At 37.7% G+C, this 17,040-nt stretch overlaps 1 protein-coding gene across 5 annotated transcripts in view; it reads left to right on the forward strand.

The window, feature by feature from the left end:
• Positions 1 to 17,040, forward strand: part of LOC106869324 (uncharacterized) — a 107,045-nt gene that overhangs the window by 13,223 nt on the left and 76,782 nt on the right. For 2 of the 5 annotated variants that reach the window (XM_089346167.1, XM_089346168.1), the window contains exons 4-9: positions 4,233 to 4,304; positions 5,561 to 5,632; positions 7,128 to 7,199; positions 10,405 to 10,476; positions 11,079 to 11,150; positions 11,521 to 11,592. In XM_089346167.1, coding sequence (XP_089202293.1) covers positions 4,233 to 4,304; positions 5,561 to 5,632; positions 7,128 to 7,199; positions 10,405 to 10,476; positions 11,079 to 11,150; positions 11,521 to 11,592 — 432 coding nt within the window. Of the gene's footprint in view, positions 1 to 2,806; positions 2,879 to 4,232; positions 4,305 to 5,560; positions 5,633 to 7,127; positions 7,200 to 8,082; positions 8,155 to 9,188; positions 9,261 to 10,404; positions 10,477 to 11,078; positions 11,151 to 11,520; positions 11,593 to 12,440; positions 12,513 to 14,102; positions 14,175 to 15,224; positions 15,297 to 17,040 lie in introns of all 5 variants that reach the window. The other 3 variants (XM_089346166.1, XM_089346164.1, XM_089346165.1) reach the window with 3 other exon arrangements.

The following is a 17,040-nucleotide window of genomic DNA, read 5'->3' on the forward strand; positions in this document are numbered from 1 at the left end:
CTGCTCATCCCCTCCTCCTGCTCATCCTCTCCTCCTGCTCATCCCCTCCTCCTGCTCATCCCCTCCTCCTGCTCATCCCCTCCTCCTGCTCATCCACTCCTCCTGCTCATCCCCTCCTCCTGCTCATCCCCTCCTCCTGCTCATCCCCTACTCCTGCTCATCCCCTCCTCTTGCTCATCCACTCCTCCTGCTCATCCTCTCCTCTTGCTCATCCACTCCTCCTGCTCATCCACTCCTCCTGCTCATCCCCTCCTCCTGCTCATCCCCTCCTCCTGCTCATCCTCTCCTCCTGCTCATCCACTCCTCCTGCTCATCCCCTCCTCCTGCTCATCCACTCCTCCTGCTCATCCTCTCCTCCTGCTCATCCACTCCTCCTGCTCAACCTCTCCTCCTGCTCATCCCCTCCTCCTGCTCATCCACTCCTCCTGCTCATCCCCTCCTCCTCCTGCTCATCCCCTCCTCTTGCTCATCCACTCCTCCTCCTCATCCCCTCCTCCTGCTCATCCCCTCCTCCTGCTCATCCCCTCCTCCTGCTCATCCACTCCTCCTGCTCATCCCCTCCTCCTCCTGCTCATCCCCTCCTCTTGCTCATCCACTCCTCCTGCTCATCCCCTCCTCCTGCTCATCCCCTCCTCCTGCTCATCCTCTCCTCCTGCTCATCCCCTCCTCCTGCTCATCCCCTCCTCCTGCTCATCCCCTCCTCCTGCTCATCCTCTCCTCCTGCTCATCCCCTCCTCCTGCTCATCCCCTCCTCCTGCTCATCCCCTCCTCCTGCTCATCCCCCCCTCTTGCTCATCCCCTCCTCTTGCTCATCCACTCCTGCTCATCCCCTCCTCCTGCTCATCCTCTCCTCCTGCTCATCCCCTCCTCCTGCTCATCCCCTCCTCCTGCTCATCCCCTCCTCCTGCTGATCCCCTCCTCCTGCTCATCCCCTCCTCTTGCTCATCCACTCCTCCTGCTCATCCTCTCCTCCTGCTCATCCCCTCCTCCTGCTCATCCCCTCCTCCTGCTCATCCCCTCCTCCTGCTCATCCTCTCCTCCTGCTCATCCTCTCCTCCTGCTCATCCTCTCCTCCTGCTCATCCCCTCCACCTGCTCATCCCCTCCTCCTGCTCATCCCCTCCTCCTGCTCATCCTCTCCTCCTGCTCATCCCCTCCTCCTGCTCATCCCCTCCTCCTGCTCATCCCCTCCTTCTGCTCATCCCCTCCTCCTGCTCATCCTCTCCTCCTGCTCATCCCCTCCTCTTGCTCATCCCCTCCTCCTGCTCATCCTCTCCTCTTGCTCATCCACTCCTCCTGCTCATCCTCTCCTCCTGCTCATCCCCTCCTCTTGCTCATCCACTCCTCCTGCTCATCCTCTCCTCCTGCTCATCCCCTCCTCCTGCTCATCCACTCCTCCTGCTCATCCTCACCTCCTGCTCATCCTCTCCTCCTGCTCATCCCCTCCTCTTGCTCATCCACTCCTCCTGCTCATCCTCTCCTCCTGCTCATCCCCTCCTCCTGCTCATCCACTCCTCCTGCTCATCCACTCCTCCTGCTCATCCCCTCCTCCTGCTCATCCTCTCCTCCTGCTCATCCCCTCCTCCTGCTCATCCTCTCCTCTTGCTCATCCCCTCCTCCTGCTCATCCCCTCCTCCTTCTAATCCCCTCCTCCTGCTCATCCTCTCCTCCTGCTCCTCCTCTCCTCCTGCTCATCCCCTCCTCCTTCTAATCCCCTCCTCCTGCTCATCCTCTCCTCCTGCTCATCCCCTCCTCCTGCTCATCCTCTCCTCCTGCTCATCCTCTCCTCCTGCTCATCCCCTCCTCTTGCTCATCCACTCCTCCTGCTCATCCTCTCCTCCTGCTCATCCCCTCCTCCTGCTCATCCCCTCCTCCTGCTCATCCCCTCCTCCTGCTCATCCCCTCCTCCTGCTCATCCACTCCTCTTGCTCATCCCCTCCTCCTGCTCATCCCCTCCTCCTGCTCATCCCCTCTTCTTGCTCATCCCCTCCTCCTGCCCATCCCCTCCTCCTGCTCATCCTCTCCTCCTGCCCATCTCCTCCTCCTCCTTCTCTTCCTCGTATTCCTTCTTCTTCTTCTTGTTCTACTCTTCCTCTTCTTCTTCTTCTTCTTTTGGTTCTTTGTTTTCTTCTTCTTTTTGTTCTTCACATTCTTCTTTCTTTATCTCTTTCTTCATCCTATTTCTCTTCTTATTTATCTTCTTCCTGTTCTTCTTCTGTCCTTTTTTCTTCATTTTCCCCTTCTTTTCTTTTCTTCTTCATTTGATATTTATCATATTACTGGTATCATTAGCATTATCTTCATTAACATCATCATTGTCATGATTGCCATGATCAGTGTTAGAATTTTACCATCATCAGCATAATCTTCATCATTTTTATCATCATAATCATTATCATCATCATGATCGGCATTTTCATCATCATCATCATCATTATCATCATTTGGATCTTTATCATCGTCATCATGAGCATCACTCATGTTCATCAACTTTATCAATGTTATTATCATTGTCATCACGAATGTAGGCTTTATCGTCATCATCATCAACATTATAATGAACACCATGATCTTCAACATCAGCCTCATTATTTCCAGCATTACCATCATCATCCCAATCATCGTCCTCATCAACTGCATCATCATCATCATCTTCAGCATCTTCATCTTGAAGATAATGATGATTATGATTATTATGTGGATGATCGTTATCATTAGCACTATCATCACCATTACCTGCATCATTTTCATCTAAGGACTCAGCGACCTCATATATTATTTCTAAACATGTCCCTTTTATAATGCAGATATCTTAACTGGAATCGAATTAAAGACATCAAAGATGGATGGTTTGCAAATCTCTCCAATTTAAAAACATTGTAAGTTGCCTCTGTTTCATTCAGACTCTTTCACTCACGATATAATTCTCAATGTTTAATATTAAATCATTTGCCGATTTGTCTCATTCACTTTAGTAAGATATATGTAATCTGCTTTCTTATTGCTTTCATTCTTCTTATTTTTCATATTTTACTTCTTTAGTCTTCCTCCTCCCCGTCCTCCCCGTCCTCCTCGTCCTCGTCCTCGTCCACGTCCTCCTCCTCCTCCTCCTCCTCCTCCTCCTCCTCCTACTACTACTACTACTACTACTGCTACTACTACTTTTTCTATTCTTTCTAGTCCTCTTGCATCAACTTTCTTTCTTTCTTTTTGTTCCCCCTCTTCTTTGTCTTCTTCCTTTTATTCCCCCTGTTGTTCTTGTTCTTCCTCTTCTTCTTTTTCTCCCACCTATTCATCGCGTTTTCCTTCTTTTTCTTATTCTTTTATTGCTTCTGTTAATTTATAAGTATCATAATTATTATGATCATCATCATCGTCATCATTATCTTCATCATCATGTTTGTTATTTATCATCATCAGCATCATTCTCATAAACATCATATTCATTATTGTCATCATAATTTTCATCGCCTGCGTCATCATTATCAACATTATTGTCTTTATCATCTTCTGTATCATCCTGATAATTTGAATTATCATAACCATTATTATCATCATCAACAGCATCTTTATCATCATCAGCGTCATAATCATCATCATCGGCATCATCACCTTTTTCTTCTTCCGTTGTTTCCTCTTATTCATCACGTTCTTCTACTTTTTCTACTTCATCTTATTTTATCTCTTCTATTAATTCATAATTATTATCATTATAATGATCATTATCATCTTCATCCTAATCACCTGATGATGATGCTAATGATCATGATTATTATCTTTATCATCATCGTCATCATTATCAGCATCATCCTCATTAGAATCACCGTTTCCACCATTTTAATCATAAGCCACAGCCTCATTATAATGAACATGATCATCATCATTTTCAACATCCTCATCATCATAATCATTGTCCTCATCAACTACATCTGCATCAACACCATCATTATCATCATCCTCATCATCATCATCATCACTTTTATCATTGTCCCCATCATCACGATCATCATGATCATCATCGACGCCCTTGCCATCATCAAGATCACCGTTATAATCATCATCCTCACCATCATAGTGATCAGAATCCCCATTATCATCACCATCTTCATATTCCTTTCTTCCTTATCCTCCTAATTATTCTCCATATTCCTCTCACTCTAATCACTCAATATTGAACATTGTATCACGAAACTATTCTATATTATTTATAATCTTCTCCCCTTTATATTGCAGATCTCTTCACCACAATCAAATTAAACACATCAAAGATGTATGGTTTACAAATCTCTACAATTTAAAAGAATTGTAAGTTGCCTCTTCTGTTTTCTTCAGACTCTTTCACTCACGATATAATTCTCAGTGTTTGATATTAAATCATTTGCCGATTTTTCTCATTCACATTAGTAAGATATATGTAAACTGCTTTCTTCTTCTTGCTTTCATTTTTCTTCTTATTATTATACTTATTCTTCTTCCTCTTTTTCTTCCTCCCTTCCCCTTCTGCTCCCTCTCCTCCTCCTCATTCTTCCCCTCCTCTCCTCCTCCTATTCATATTAATTCTTGTTCTACAAATCTTTTTTTCTTCTTTTTCTTCTTCATCATCTTCCATCTCTCCTTCTCCTCCTCCTTTCTTCTCCTTCCTTCTTTTCTTCATCATCTTTACCTTGTTTTTCTTTTCCCTTCGCATCTCTTCCTTCTCGTTCTTCTTTCCTTTTTCTTGCTCACCGTCTTTTCGATTCTTCGTCATTTGATATTTATCAACATATTATGATCATTAGCTTCATCTTCATTAACATCATCGCCATATTGTAATTCGCAGTGATAAAATTTTATCATCATCATCTTTGTCATTATCATGACCATTTCCTCATCAATATAATCATTATCATTTTCATCATCATGATTTTCAACGAGATCAGCATTATAATCCTCATCATCGCCATCATCTTCATTATCATCAACATCATAATAATCATTTCTTAAACATCAGCCTCAATATCATCTGCATTACCATCGTCATCACCATCATTATCAACATCACCATCATTATCATCATCACCATCATCATCATCATCAGCGGCATCATCATCTTCAAAATCTTCGTCATGATGATAATGGTGATTATGATAATTATTATTATGATCATCATGAACATTATCATTATCCTTACCTTTGCCAGCATCATTTTCCTCTGATGCACCAGCCAGGTAATAGTGAACATGATGGTAATATTCATCAACAACCTTATCATCATAATCATCGTTATCATCAACTACATCTTCATCAACACGAGCATTATCATCCTCATCACCTTCACAATCGTCACCATCATCATGATCATTATCGTTAGACTTACTATCATCATGATCCCTATCATAATGATCATCATCACCATCATCGTCATAAGCATGCTCATAATCAACTTCATATTCCTTTCTTCCTTCTCCTCCTCCTAATTATTCTCCATATTCCTCTCACTGTTATCACTCAGTATTGAATATTGTATCACGAAACTATTATTATATTATCTCATTTGAAAACTCCTCCCTTTCATAATGCAGAATTTTATCATCGAACAGAATTACGGACATCGAAGATGGATCGTTTGCGAATCTCTACAATTTACGAAGATTGTAAGTTGCCTCTGTTTTCTTCACACTCTTTCACTCACGATATAATTCTCAATGTTTAATATTAAATCATTTGCCGATTTTTCTCATTCACATTCGTAAGACATATGTAATCTGCTTTCTTCTTGCTTTCATTCCTCTTCTTCTTCTTCTTCTTGCTCTACTACTCTTCTTTTTCTTCTCTTCCTCGTCCTTGTTTTTCTTTTCTTCTGCTACGTCTTCATTTTCTACTCCTTGTTTATCTTCGTCCTTTTGTATTTCTTCTCTCCTTTTTTAGTCTCCTTCTTCTGGATCTTCTCTTCTATTCTTCTTCATTTGATAATTATCATAACATTATGATCATTAGCGTCGTCTTCATTACCATTATTCTTGTGATGATTGTCATGATCTGCATTAGTATTTCATCATCATCATTATCATTATTATGACCATGTCAATGATCATCATCATCTTCATCATAATCTTCATCATCATCAACTTCATTGGCTTCTTCTTCATCTTCATCATCCTCATTATTTCCATCATCATCATCAACTTCATCATCGTCATCGTCATCATCATTATCAGTTGCATCTTTATCATCAGCATCAACATCGTCATCCTATTAGTCATCACCATAGTAATAATCGCTAAGAACCTCATCATCATCACTCCATTTCATCGACTTCATCATCATTATCGCCATCGTTACCAACATCATTCTCATCATCATCATCGTCATCATCTTCATCATCACGATGTTCATCATCGTCCCCATCATTTTGTTATCTACAGCATAATTATCGTCATCATCATTATCATCGATACAAACTTCATCATAAATGTAACCCTATAACGTCATGATCAACATCATCATTATGATCTTCATCACCATCCTAATCGTCATTATCATCAATTTCATTATCATCATCATCCTTATCATCATCATCATCAGCATCATCACAATCATTACCATCATCATCATCACAATCATTACTATCATCATCATTTTCATCATCATATCATAATTACCATCCTCATCATAATTACCATCCTCATCATAATTACCATCCTCATCATCGTGAAGAGCTTCAACATTTTCAGCGTTTTCATGATGATGTTAAAGATTTTGATTATTATCTTTATCATCGCCATCATTATCATCTTCATCACCATTTCCACCATCACTTTCCTCATAAGGAACAGCCTCATCATAACGAATATCATCATCATAATCATTTTCATCATCAACTCCATCTTCATCAACACCATCATCATCACGTTCATCATTGACGTCATCATCATGCTCAGCATGATCATCATCGTCGTCCTTGCCATTATCAAGATCACCGTCATTATCATCATCTTCATCAGACTCCCCATCATCTTCACCATCTTCATATTCTTTTCTTCCTCATCCTCCTAATTATTCTCCACATTCCTCTAATCACTCAATATTGAACGTTGTATCACGAATCTATTCTATATTATTTCTAATCTTCTCCCTTTTATAATGCAGAGAACTTTTCCGGAATCAAATCAAAGAAATCAGAGCTGGATCGTTTGCAAATCTCTACAATTTACGAAGATTGTAAGTTGCCTCTTCTGTTTTCTTCAGACTCTTTCACTCACGATATAATTCTCAATGTTAAACATTAAATCATTTACCGATTTTCCTCATTCACATTCGTAAGACTTATGTAACTTGCTTTCTTCTTTCTGCTTTCATTCTTCTTCTTGCTCAACTCCACTTTTTCTTCTTCCTTTTCTTTTTCTTCCATCGTACATCCTTCTTCTTTTTCTTCCATCGTACATCCTTCTTCTTTTTCTTCCATCGTACATCCTTCTTCTTTTTCTTCCATCGTGCATCCTTCTTCTTTTTCTTCTTTTTGTTCTGCTTCATCTTTATCCTCTTCTTTTTCTTCCTTCGCTCTTTCTTCTACTTCATTTTCTTATTTTTCTCTCACATATTCATCGCGTTCATCACCTTCTTCTACATCTCCTACTTCTTAATGGTTATGATTATTGTCTTTATTATCATCGTCATCATTATTATCATCATCATAATCATCATTAGCATCAACATTTCCACGCGCACTTCATTATAATCATCAGCCTCATCGTAATGAACAAGATCTTCATAATTATAAACATCCTCATCATCATAATCATTTTCATCATCAACTACACCCTCATCAACACCAGCGATATCATCATCATCACGTTCCTTATTGTCCCCATCATCATGATCGTCATCATCATAACCCTTTGCCATCATCAAGGTCACCGTTATAATCAATATCGTCTCCATCAACTTCATCAGAATCCCCATCAGCAATACCATCTTCACATTCCTTTCTTCCTCCTCATCCTAATTAATCTCTACATTCCTCTCACTCTTATCACTCAATATTGAATATTGTATCATGAAACTATTCTATATTATTTCTAAACTTCTCCCTTTTATAATGCAGAAGTGTTTACGAAAATCTAATTACGGACATCAAAGATGGATCGTTTGCAAATCTCTACAATTTGACATATTTGTAAGTTGCCTCTATTTTCTTCAGACTCTTTCACTCACGATATAATTCTCAATGTTTAATATTAAACCATATGTTGATTTTTCTCATTCACATTAGTGAGACATATGCAAACTGCTTTCTTTATCTTGCTTTCATTTTTCTTCTTGTACTTCTTCATCGTCTGCTTTTTATTCGTTTGCGCGTTTTTCTTCTCCTCCACCTGCTTAACCGCTGCTTCTCCTCCTGTTTCTCCTATCCCTTCTTCATATTCTACTTGTTCTTCTTCTGCTTCTTTCTTTTCTTTCTTCTTCTTTGTATTCTCATTCTTCTTTCTTTATCTCTTTCTTCTTCCTCTTTCTCTTCTTATTTCTCTTCTTCCTGTTCTTCTGTCCTTTTCTATTCTTCTTCATTTGATATTTATCATATTACTGGTATCATTAGCATGATCTTCATTGCCATCACCATTGTCATGATTGTTATGATTAGCGTTGGAATTTTATCATCATCATTATCATTTTAATGACCATATTTATGATCATCTTCATCTCCATCATAATCATCACCATCGGCATCATTATCATCTTCATCATCGGCTTCTTCATCATCAGCATAATCCTCATCATTTTTATCATCATAATCATTATCATCATCATGATCGGCATTTTCATCATCATCATCATCATTATCATCATTTGGATCTTTATCATCGTCATCATGAGCATCACTCATGTTCATCAACTTTATCAATGTTATTATCATTGTCATCACGAATGTAGGCTTTATCGTCATCATCATCAACATTATAATGAACACCATGATCTTCAACATCAGCCTCATTATTTCCAGCATTACCATCATCATCCCAATCATCGTCCTCATCAACTGCATCATCATCATCATCTTCAGCATCTTCATCTTGAAGATAATGATGATTATGATTATTATGTGGATGATCGTTATCATTATCACTATCATCACCATTACCTGCATCATTTTCATCTAAGGACTCAGCGACCTCATATATTATTTCTAAACATGTCCCTTTTATAATGCAGATATCTTAACTGGAATCAAATTAAAGACATCAAAGATGGATGGTTTGCAAATCTCTCCAATTTAAAAACATTGTAAGTTGCCTCTGTTTCATTCAGACTCTTTCACTCACGATATAATTCTCAATGTTTAATATTAAATCATTTGCCGATTTGTCTCATTCACATTAGTCAGACATATTTAATCTGCTTTCTTATTGCTTTCATTCTGCTAATTCTACATCTATTTCTTCTTTTCTACTTCCTCTCCTTCTCCTCCTCCTCTTCTACCCCTCCTTCTCGTCTGCCTAATCCTCCTCTGCCTAATCCTCCTCCTCCTGTTCCTATTCCTTCTTGTTCTTGTTCTCCTAATCATTTTCTTCCTCTTCTTCTTTCACCAATCCTCCTTCTTTCGCTTCTTCGTTTTCTTCATCTTACATTTTATCTTCTTTATCTTCTTTTTCTTCTTCCTTCACTTCTTCTTCTTCTTCTTCTTCTTCTCCTCTCTCTCTTTATCTTTTTGTTCTTCCTCTTCTTCTTTGTCTTCTTCTTCCTCTTCTTTGTCTTCTTCTTTGTCTTCTTCTCCTTGTTGTTGTCCTTCCTCTTCTTTTTCTCCCACCTATTCATCGTGTTTCTCTTCTTCTTCTTCTTCTTCTTCTTCTTCTTCTTCTTCTTCTTCTTCTTTTATTGCTTCCATTAACTTATAATTATCATTATTATTATGACCATCGTCGTCGTCTTCATTATCATCTTCATCATGTTTGTTATCACCATCATCAGCATCTTTCTCATCATAATCATTGTCATTATTATGACTAGGGTCATCATTTTCATTATCATCATAATTTTCATCGCCTGCGTCATCATTATCAACATTATTGTCTTTATCATCAGCAGCATCATCCTGATAATTTGGATTATCCTAACCATTATTATCATCATCAGCGTCATTATCATCATCATCTGCATCGTCATCTTTTTCTTCCGTTTTTTTCCTCTTATTCATCACGTTCTTCTACTTCATCTTCTTTTATATCTTCTATTAATTTATAATTATCATCATTATTATGATCATTATCATCGTCATCATCATCATCATCAGAATCCCCATTATCATCACCATCTTTATAATCCTTTTTTCCTCACCCTCCTAATTAATCTCCATATTCCTCTCAATATTGAATATTGTATCATGAAACTATTCTGTATTATTTCTAAACATTTCCCTTTTATAATGCAGATATCTCGACCACAATCAAATGACGCACATCAAAGCTGGATCGTTTGCAAATCTCTCCAATTTAAAAGTCTTGTAAGTTGCCTCTGTTTTCTTCAGACTCTTTCACTCACGATATAATTCTCAATGTTTAATATTAAATCATTTGCCGGTCTGTCTCATTCACTTTAGTAAGATATATGTAATCTGCTTTCTTCCTCTTGCTTCCATTTTTTCTTCTTATACTTATTTTACTTCCACTTCCCTAACCTTAACCCTAATCCTCTCCTCCCCTCCCCCTCCTCCTGCCACTCCTGCACCTTCCCTACTCCCCCTCATCCGCCTACTCATGTTCCGTCTTCTTCTACTCTTTTTTCTTTATTTTTCTTCCTCATCTTCCATCTCTCCTTCTCCTCCCCCATTCTTCTTCTTCCTCTTTACCTACTTTTTATTCTCCCTTCACACCTTCTCCTCCTTCCCGTTCTTCTTTCTTTCTTCTTCTTCTTCTTCTTTAACTTCTTCATCATCACCATCATCGTTATAAGCATCCAGATCATAATCATCTTCTTCATATTCCTTTCTTCCTCCTCCTCCTCCTAATTATTCTCCATATTCCTCTCACTCTAATCACTCAATATTGTATCACGAAACTATTATTAAATTATATAATTTCTAAACTTCTCCCTTTTATAACACAGAACTGCTTCCTCGAGCAGAATTACGGACATCGAAGATGGATCGTTTACAAATCTCTCCAATTTAAAAGATTTGTAAGTTGCCTATGTATTCTTGAGACTCTTTTATTTGCGATATAATTCTCAATGTTTAATTTTAAATCATTTGCCGATTTTTCTCATTCACGTTAGTAAGAAATATTTAATCTCCTTTCTTCTTCCTTTCATTCCTCTTCTTCCTCTACTACTCTTCTTTTTCTTCTCTTCCTCATCCTTCTTTATTCTTCTTTTCTCCGTCTTCTACTACGTCTTCATTTTCTTTTCCTTCTTGTTTATCTTCTTGTACTGCTCTCCTCTTTTCGTCTCCTTCGTCTCCATATTCCTCTCACTCTTATCACTCAATATTGAACATTGTATCACGAAACAATTCTATATTATTTCTAAACATGTCCCTTTTATAATGCAGATATCTTAACAACAACTCAATTGCCGTCATCAAAGATGGATGGTTTTCAAATCTCTGCAATTTAAAAACATTGTAAGTTGCCTCTGTTTTCTTCGCTCACGATATAACTCTCAATGTTTGATATTAAATCATTTGTCGATTTTTATCATTCACATTAGGAAGCCAAATGTAATCTGCTTTGTTCTCCTTGCTTGCATTCTTCTTCTTCTTCTTCTTCTTCTTCTTCTTCTTCTTCTTCTTCTTCTTCTTCTGCTTCTTCACATCTCCTGTCATCATCATCATCTTCATCATAATCATCATCTCTTCAACATCAGCCTCAATATCATCTTCATTACCATCAACCTCACTATCATTTTCATCATCTACATCATTATCAGCATCATTATCATCTCCATCATTATTATCATCATTTCATCATCATCATCATCATCATCAGCGGCATCATCATCTTCAAAATCTTCGTCATGATGATAATGGTGATTATGATAATTATTATTATGATCATCATGAACATTATCATTATCCTTACCTTTGCCAGCATCATTTTCCTCTGATGCACCAGCCAGGTAATAGTGAACATGATGGTAATATTCATCAACAACCTTATCATCATAATCATCGTTATCATCAACTACATCTTCATCAACACGAGCATTATCATCCTCATCACCTTCACAATCGTCACCATCATCATGATCATTATCGTTAGACTTACTATCATCATGATCCCTATCATAATGATCATCATCACCATCATCGTCATAAGCATGCTCATAATCAACTTCATATTCCTTTCTTCCTTCTCCTCCTCCTAATTATTCTCCATATTCCTCTCACTGTTATCACTCAGTATTGAATATTGTATCACGAAACTATTATTATATTATCTCATTTGAAAACTCCTCCCTTTCATAATGCAGAATTTTATCATCGAACAGAATTACGGACATCGAAGATGGATCGTTTGCGAATCTCTACAATTTACGAAGATTGTAAGTTGCCTCTGTTTTCTTCACACTCTTTCACTCACGATATAATTCTCAATGTTTAATATTAAATCATTTGCCGATTTTTCTCATTCACATTCGTAAGACATATGTAATCTGCTTTCTTCTTGCTTTCATTCCTCTTCTTCTTCTTCTTCTTGCTCTACTACTCTTCTTTTTCTTCTCTTCCTCGTCCTTGTTTTTCTTTTCTTCTGCTACGTCTTCATTTTCTACTCCTTGTTTATCTTCGTCCTTTTGTATTTCTTCTCTCCTTTTTTAGTCTCCTTCTTCTGGATCTTCTCTTCTATTCTTCTTCATTTGATAATTATCATAACATTATGATCATTAGCGTCGTCTTCATTACCATTATTCTTGTGATGATTGTCATGATCTGCATTAGTATTTCATCATCATCATTGTCATTATTATGACCATGTCAATGATCATCATCATCTTCATCATAATCTTCATCATCATCAACTTTATTGGCTTCTTCTTCATCTTCACCATCCTCATTATTTCCATCATCATTATCATTATCATCATCATCACGATCTTCATCATCATGATCTTCATCATAATCGGCATTATCATCTTCATCATCGTCATCGTCATCATCATCATCATCATCATTTGCATCTTTATCATCAGCGTCATTATCGTCATCCCATTAATCATCACCATAGTAATAATCGTTAAGAACTTCATTATCATCACTCAACTTCATCAACTTCATCATTGTTATCATCATCATGACCAACATCATTCTCATCATCATCACCATCATCATCATCGTCATCATCATCTTAATCATCACGATCTTCATCATCGTCGCCGTCATTTTATCAACTACAGCATCATTATTATCATCATTATCATCAATACAAACTTCATTATCATCCTCATAAATGTAACCATTTAACGTCATGATGATGATCATCACGGTCATCATCATCATCCCAATCATCATTATCACCATCATGTTTTTCATCATTTTCATTATCATTGTCATCATTATAATCCCTCTCTTTCTCCTCCATATCATCATCCCCATCATTACCATCATCATCATCATCATCCTCATCATAATTACCATCCTCATTATAATTACCATCCTCATCATTGTGAAGAGCTTCAACATTTTCAGCATCTTCATGATGATGTTAAAGATTTTGATTATCATCTTTATCATCGCCATCATTGTCATCTTCATCACCATTTCCACCATCACTTTCATCATAAGGAACAGCCTCATCATAACGAATATCATCATCACAATCATCAACATCCTCACTATCATAATCAATCTCATCATCAGCTCTATTTTTATCAACACCATCATTATCATCATCATCACGATCATCCTTGTCACCATCATCATCGTCATTATGATGATCATTGTCACTCTTACAAACATCAAGATCACCGTCATAATCATCATCCTCATCATCGTCGTCATCAGAATCCCCATCAGCTTTACCATCTTCATTCTCCTAATTATTCTCCATTTTCCTCTCACTCTAATCACTCAATATTGAATATTGTATCACGAAACTATTCCATATTATTTCTAATCTTCTCCCTTTTATAATGCAGATATCTTAACAACAACTCAATTGCCGTCATCAAAGATGGATCGTTTGCAAACCTCTACAATTTACAAACGTTGTAAGTTGCCTCTTCTGTTTTCTTCAGACTCTTTCACTCACGATATAATTCACAATGTTTAATATTAAATCATTTACTGGTTTTTCTCATTCACATTAGAGAGCCATATGTAATCTGTTTTGTTCTTCTTGCTTTCATTCTTCTTCTTCTTCCTCTTTCTCCTCGTCCTTCTTCTTCTTCTTCTTCTTCTTCTTCTTCTTCTTCTTCACAACCTTCTTCTTCTTCTTCTTCTTCCTCTTCTTCTGCTTCTTATTCTTCTTCATCTTTTTCTTCTCCTCCTCCTCCTCCTCCCCCTTCTCTTCCTCCTCCTGTTCCTTCATATCATTCTTGTTCTGCTCTTCTGCTTCTTCCTTTATTTCTCTTTTCTTCTTCTTCACGTCCCTCTTTCTAGCTTTATCTTTTTTTCTTCCTCCCTTCTTTGTCTTCTCATTCTTCTTTTGTCTTTGATCTTCCTCTTCTTATTTAATTTCTTCACCTTCTTCTTCCGTCCTTCTTCTTCACCTTCTTTTCGATTCATCTTCATTTGATATGTTTCATAATATTATGGTCATTAGCCTCATCTTCATTAACATCATCATCGTCATGGTTGTCATTATCATCATTGTCATTATTATGCCCATGTCTATGATCATCATCAACTTCATCGTAATCATCATCATCGTCATCATTATCAACTTCATCATCAGCATAATCCTCATTATATTCATCATCATTATCTTTATCATCATCACGATCTTCAATATCAACATCATTCTAATAATCTTTATCTTCGTCATCACTATCATCATCATCATCTACATCATTATCAACATTATCATCATCAACCCCCGAATTTTATCATTATCATCAACTACGTCATCATCATCATCGTCATCAGTATCATCACAGCTTCATCATCATCATCATCTTCAGCATCGAAGATAGTGATGATTATGATTATTATGCTTATGATTGTCATCATTATCATTATCCCCATTACCAGCATCATTATCGTCTGAGGTCTCAGCGACATCATATATTATTTTAAAATTTCTCCCTTTTATAATGCAGATCTCTTCACAAGAATCAAATTACGGACATCAAAGCTGGATCGTTTGCAAATCTCTACAATTTACAAAGATTGTAAGTTGCCTCTTCTGTTTTCTTCAGACTCTTTCACTCACGATATAATTCTCAATGTTAAATATTAAATCATTTGCCGATTTTTCGCATTCTCACTCTTTAAACATATATAATCCATTTTTTCTTATTCTTCCTTTCATTCCTCTTCTTTTCCTTCCTCTTCTACTCGTCGTCGTTTCCACATCCACTTCATCCCCTGCCTCCTCCTGCATCACCTCCTCTTCCACCTCCTCCACCCCGTTGTCTTCCTTCTACTTGTTCTTCTCTTCTTTCTTCTTCTTTTCCGCCTCCTCCTCTTCTTCCTCTCGTCCACCATCTCCTCCTTCTCCACCTCATCTTACTCCACTTCCTTCTACTTCCTTCTCCTTTTTCTTCTCCTTTTTCTTCTTTTTCTTCTTCTCCTCCGCCTCCACTTCATCCTCATCTTCCTCCTCATCCAGCACAACCTCGTCGTCGTCGTACTCCCCTGCCTCCTCCTCCTCCTCCCCTCGCCCTCCTTCTTCTTCTTCTTCTTCTTCTTCTTCTTCTTCTTTCATCTTTTCCTTTATTTTCTTCTTTTATCCTACACCTTCTTTGTAATCTGCTTGTTTTTGTTGTTCTTATTGGTTTTCTTTTTGTTGTTGTGCCTGCTGTTCTTCTTTTTCTTCTATTTCTCCATATTCTACTTCTTTTTCCTTTTCTTTCTTCTCCTATTTCTTCTTTCTTTCTTCAATTCCTTCACCACCACCTCCTCTTCTTCATTTCCGTTTTTTTTTTGTTGGTTTTCTTTATCTTTATTTTATTCTTTTTGGTCGTTTTTATATTTTTTCTTTTTCTTCTTCCTCGTCTTCCTCTTGTCATTATCCGTCTCTTTCTTCTTTCTCTTCTTCTTTTCATTTTATTTTCCTTCTTCTTTCCCTCTTTTTCTTCGACTTTGTCTCACTCATGTTATTCTGCTTTCTATTCTCCTCCTTCCCATAATCTTCTTCTTCCTTTCTTTCATCCTCTCCTTTACTTCCCCCTTTTCTCCCTCCTTTCTTTCATCTTTTTCGCCTTCTAGCCCTCTTCTTTTTCTTCCTCTTTTCCTTCTTCTGCTTCTTCTTCATCTTGTTCTTGTTTGTCCTCTTCTACTTCGCCCAATTTTTTTATCCTTCATCGCAGTGTTCCTTGTCTGCTTCATTACCAAATTTCCCTTCTTCCTTTTCTCCTTTCTCTTCATCTTCTCTTTCTTTGTCTTCACCTTCATCATCATCTCTTCCTTCTTCTTCTACATCTTCTTCATCTTCTACTTTTCTTTTTGTTGTTAAGTTTCTTCTACTTCTGCTTCCTGTTCTTCTTGTTCTTCTCCTCTTCCTTCTCCTCCCATCTATCTCCTCCTACTCCTTCTTATACCTTTTCTTCTTCTTCTACATCTTCTTCTTCTTCTTCTACTACTCCTTCTCTTCCTTGTTATTTTATAATTGTATGCTTCTTTATATTTTCTTCTTCATATTTTGTTTCTTTTTCGACTTCTCCATCTTGTCTTTCTATAACTGTTACTTTATACTGCTACTCGTTCTTCTTCATCATCATCTTTTTTCTTCTTTTCTTCCTCCTCACCTCCTCCTCCTTCTACTTCTATTTCATCTTGTTCTTCTTTTCTTTCTTTTCTTCTTTTTCTACTTGTTCTTTTTGCTCTTCTTCTTACTATTCTTCTTTTTCTTCATGTTGTTCTTCTTCACGGTTTTCGTCCTTTCCTTCTCCTCCTTCATCATATTCTTATTCT

The sequence above is a fragment of the Octopus bimaculoides genome, chromosome 30 (assembly GCF_046866305.1).
Source record: "Octopus bimaculoides isolate indiv1 chromosome 30, ASM4686630v1, whole genome shotgun sequence".
Taxonomy (NCBI): Eukaryota; Metazoa; Mollusca; class Cephalopoda; order Octopoda; family Octopodidae; genus Octopus; species Octopus bimaculoides.